Source organism: Penaeus chinensis, chromosome 10 (assembly GCF_019202785.1).
Source record: "Penaeus chinensis breed Huanghai No. 1 chromosome 10, ASM1920278v2, whole genome shotgun sequence".
Classification (NCBI taxonomy): Eukaryota; Metazoa; Arthropoda; class Malacostraca; order Decapoda; family Penaeidae; genus Penaeus; species Penaeus chinensis.
In genome coordinates this window covers 342,026-344,525 of record NC_061828.1, presented here as the reverse complement: position 1 = coordinate 344,525, position 2,500 = coordinate 342,026, and the positions used below count along the sequence as shown (strand labels likewise).

The following is a 2,500-nucleotide window of genomic DNA, read 5'->3' as shown; positions in this document are numbered from 1 at the left end:
ATCACAGCCAGGGCTACGAGCCACGTGCAGGCCTTTGGAATGCGCTTATGACACCATTCAGACGGGTGAGGGGAGGCCGTTCCAGTTTGTTTTGTTCTCTCGCTCTTCTTCCCTCTTCTGTCTGTCTATCTGTCTATCTCCCTGTGTGTCTATGTTGCCTTTATTCTCTCTTTATATATCTATCTTTCTGATTTTCTCTCATATTCTGTTTAACCAGCTTTCCTCTCTCTATCTATCTATATGTGTATTATCTCACTCTCACTCTCTTAGTCCTTCACACACCTTACTTTCATCCATTTATCTGAATAATGGCAGCGCATACATAAGCATATAAATATAATAATCAATTAAAGTTACTTTAACCCTGAAGCATGTGCAGTACACGATAATGTACTTCCTCTTTTCGCGCAGAAAAGGCCTAGAATGAGATGCAAATATACTTTGTTGATCAAAAAGTTGAAACCTAATATTCATATCTTTGTTCCGAGCTGTTGACTTTCCTTTTCCTTCTCTGGTGAAAACCGCTAAACAAACTTCACTTTGAGCTACGCTCTTAATATACATGACAACTTCAAAGGCCAGTCTGAAGGCGGTGTCAGGTGCCTTTTCATCCCTTTTACGTCTCCCTCTCTCTCTCAGTCTCTCTCTCTCTCTCTCTCTCTCTCTCTCTCTCTCTCTCTCTCTCTCTCTCTCTCTCTCTCTCTCTCTCTCTCTCTCTCTGAAAAAGAGAGACTCAAAAACTATTATATAGTAAAGAGACAGTGGATGTGAATCCACTGAAGCAATCCCTTGCCTCACTTGAATTTGAGCACGCGTTTCTAAACTATAATGTGTTTTAGGGTCACATAAAGCCTGGCAGACGATCCAAAGATAATTCCCTAGAACACTGCTAATCTTGTAATTAAAAACGTAATCAGTAATCTTTTATACCTGTATACCTGCATGTGTTATATTCTGTGCCAGGCACTTTTCGAAGTACACATATCAATCAATCAGTTTAATACAAAAAAAAAAAAAAAAAAAAAAAAAAAAAAAAAAAAAAAAAAAAATTGCAGAAAAAATAAGGCGATTGATAATTTAAGCTAGGACTAAGAGAGCCCATGTCAATATAACAAGCCTTACCTACATTGCAATTTTCCGATTCATTATTATGATTTCCCGAGCATCAGTTTCTTCTCTATACTCATCACTTTTCCACTCCATCATCATTAACATTGCCTTTGTTAGAATAATTAACGTAATTGCCTGTGAAAAGTTAAGAGTGTTAGCATCGACAAAGAAAGGAATCGAGTTTGAAAAAAGCAAGGGTATCAGGCGAAATTGATGAGCTGATTCTTTAGTGAAGTTACCCCTGCTAATGAAAAAAAGACCTGAATGAAAATGGGCGTCTTTACGTCCCAAGACTGAGAGAGAGGGAAAGGATAGAGAGAGAATGAGAGAGAGATAGGAGAAAGCGAGAGTATGAGAGAGAGAGAGGAGAGACAATATGTGAGAAGAGAATGAGAGAAATAAAAAGAGAAAACAGAGACAGAGAAAATGAGAAATGGTAAAATAGATGCAGAGGTAAGAAGAGGGACAATAAGTCAGACAGAAAGGGAGACACATTAAAATATAGGGTAGTAAGTAACAACAAGAAGGAAGGAGTATGAGACAGATGGGCAATGGGAAAGAAGAGAGGGAAGTGCAGCAGGCAAGATAACAAGAGAAAGAGGGGAGGACATGAATAGAAGAGGCTTAATACATATTAAGTAGGAAGAAAGAAGCTATGTAAACATTGTGAACAACAGAATGAAGAAAAGAACAAGAGAGGCTATAATAAATAAAACAAATAATGAAGATTAACAGAAATAAGAAATAAAGGGAGATAGAAGAGAAGCAGGAGAAGTGAAGAATTAGTTCATGGATGTATCTTACCAAAATGAATGTCATTGCTGTTAAAATTAGTGTAATTGTCACCATCATCATTATCGTTATTATTTTCATTTTTGATATTAACCCAATCGGCAAGGATGGCAAGAATACATGCCATGCCCACTGTAATACAAGTTTATAATAAGATTAACACATAGATGGCTCTACAAGTGCTTAGTCACCAAGGAGTCAGTTATCAGTCCTACCCATCTTACCTGTTTCCCTTTTCCTTGACTTTTGGAAACGGTCTTTTGAATTATTTCATTGTTTTAAATGTTACGAAGATTTTAATAACAATTTCATAATCATAACATCAATAAGAATAACAGTGTCGATAGCTGAGCACATGTAGAGCCATCTTTATGTAGCAAAATTCCCCAAAAAATACAAAATCCGAGGCGGCTGGGTTAACATTAGTGGTAGTGTTAGTAGTGGCAGTAGAAGTTTTTGTTGTTGTTGTTGTCGTTGTAATAGTACTACTACTACTATTGTTACTACTATCACTATTATTGTTATTGTTGTTGTTCTTATTGCCATTATTACTATTAGTATTAGTAGTTTTACACGAAGTATTATTTTCATTATGGTG

The 2,500-nt window shown here is 36.4% G+C and overlaps 1 protein-coding gene across 1 annotated transcript in view; it reads left to right on the top strand.

Annotated features, from left to right (window-relative positions):
- Positions 1 to 51, top strand: part of LOC125029522 — a 10,528-nt gene extending 10,477 nt beyond the window's left edge. The window contains exon 3 of the mRNA XM_047619459.1: positions 1 to 51. This exon is cut by the window's left edge and continues 9 nt beyond it. Coding sequence (XP_047475415.1) covers positions 1 to 51 — 51 coding nt within the window.
- The last annotated feature ends 2,449 nt before the right edge of the window (positions 52 to 2,500 follow it).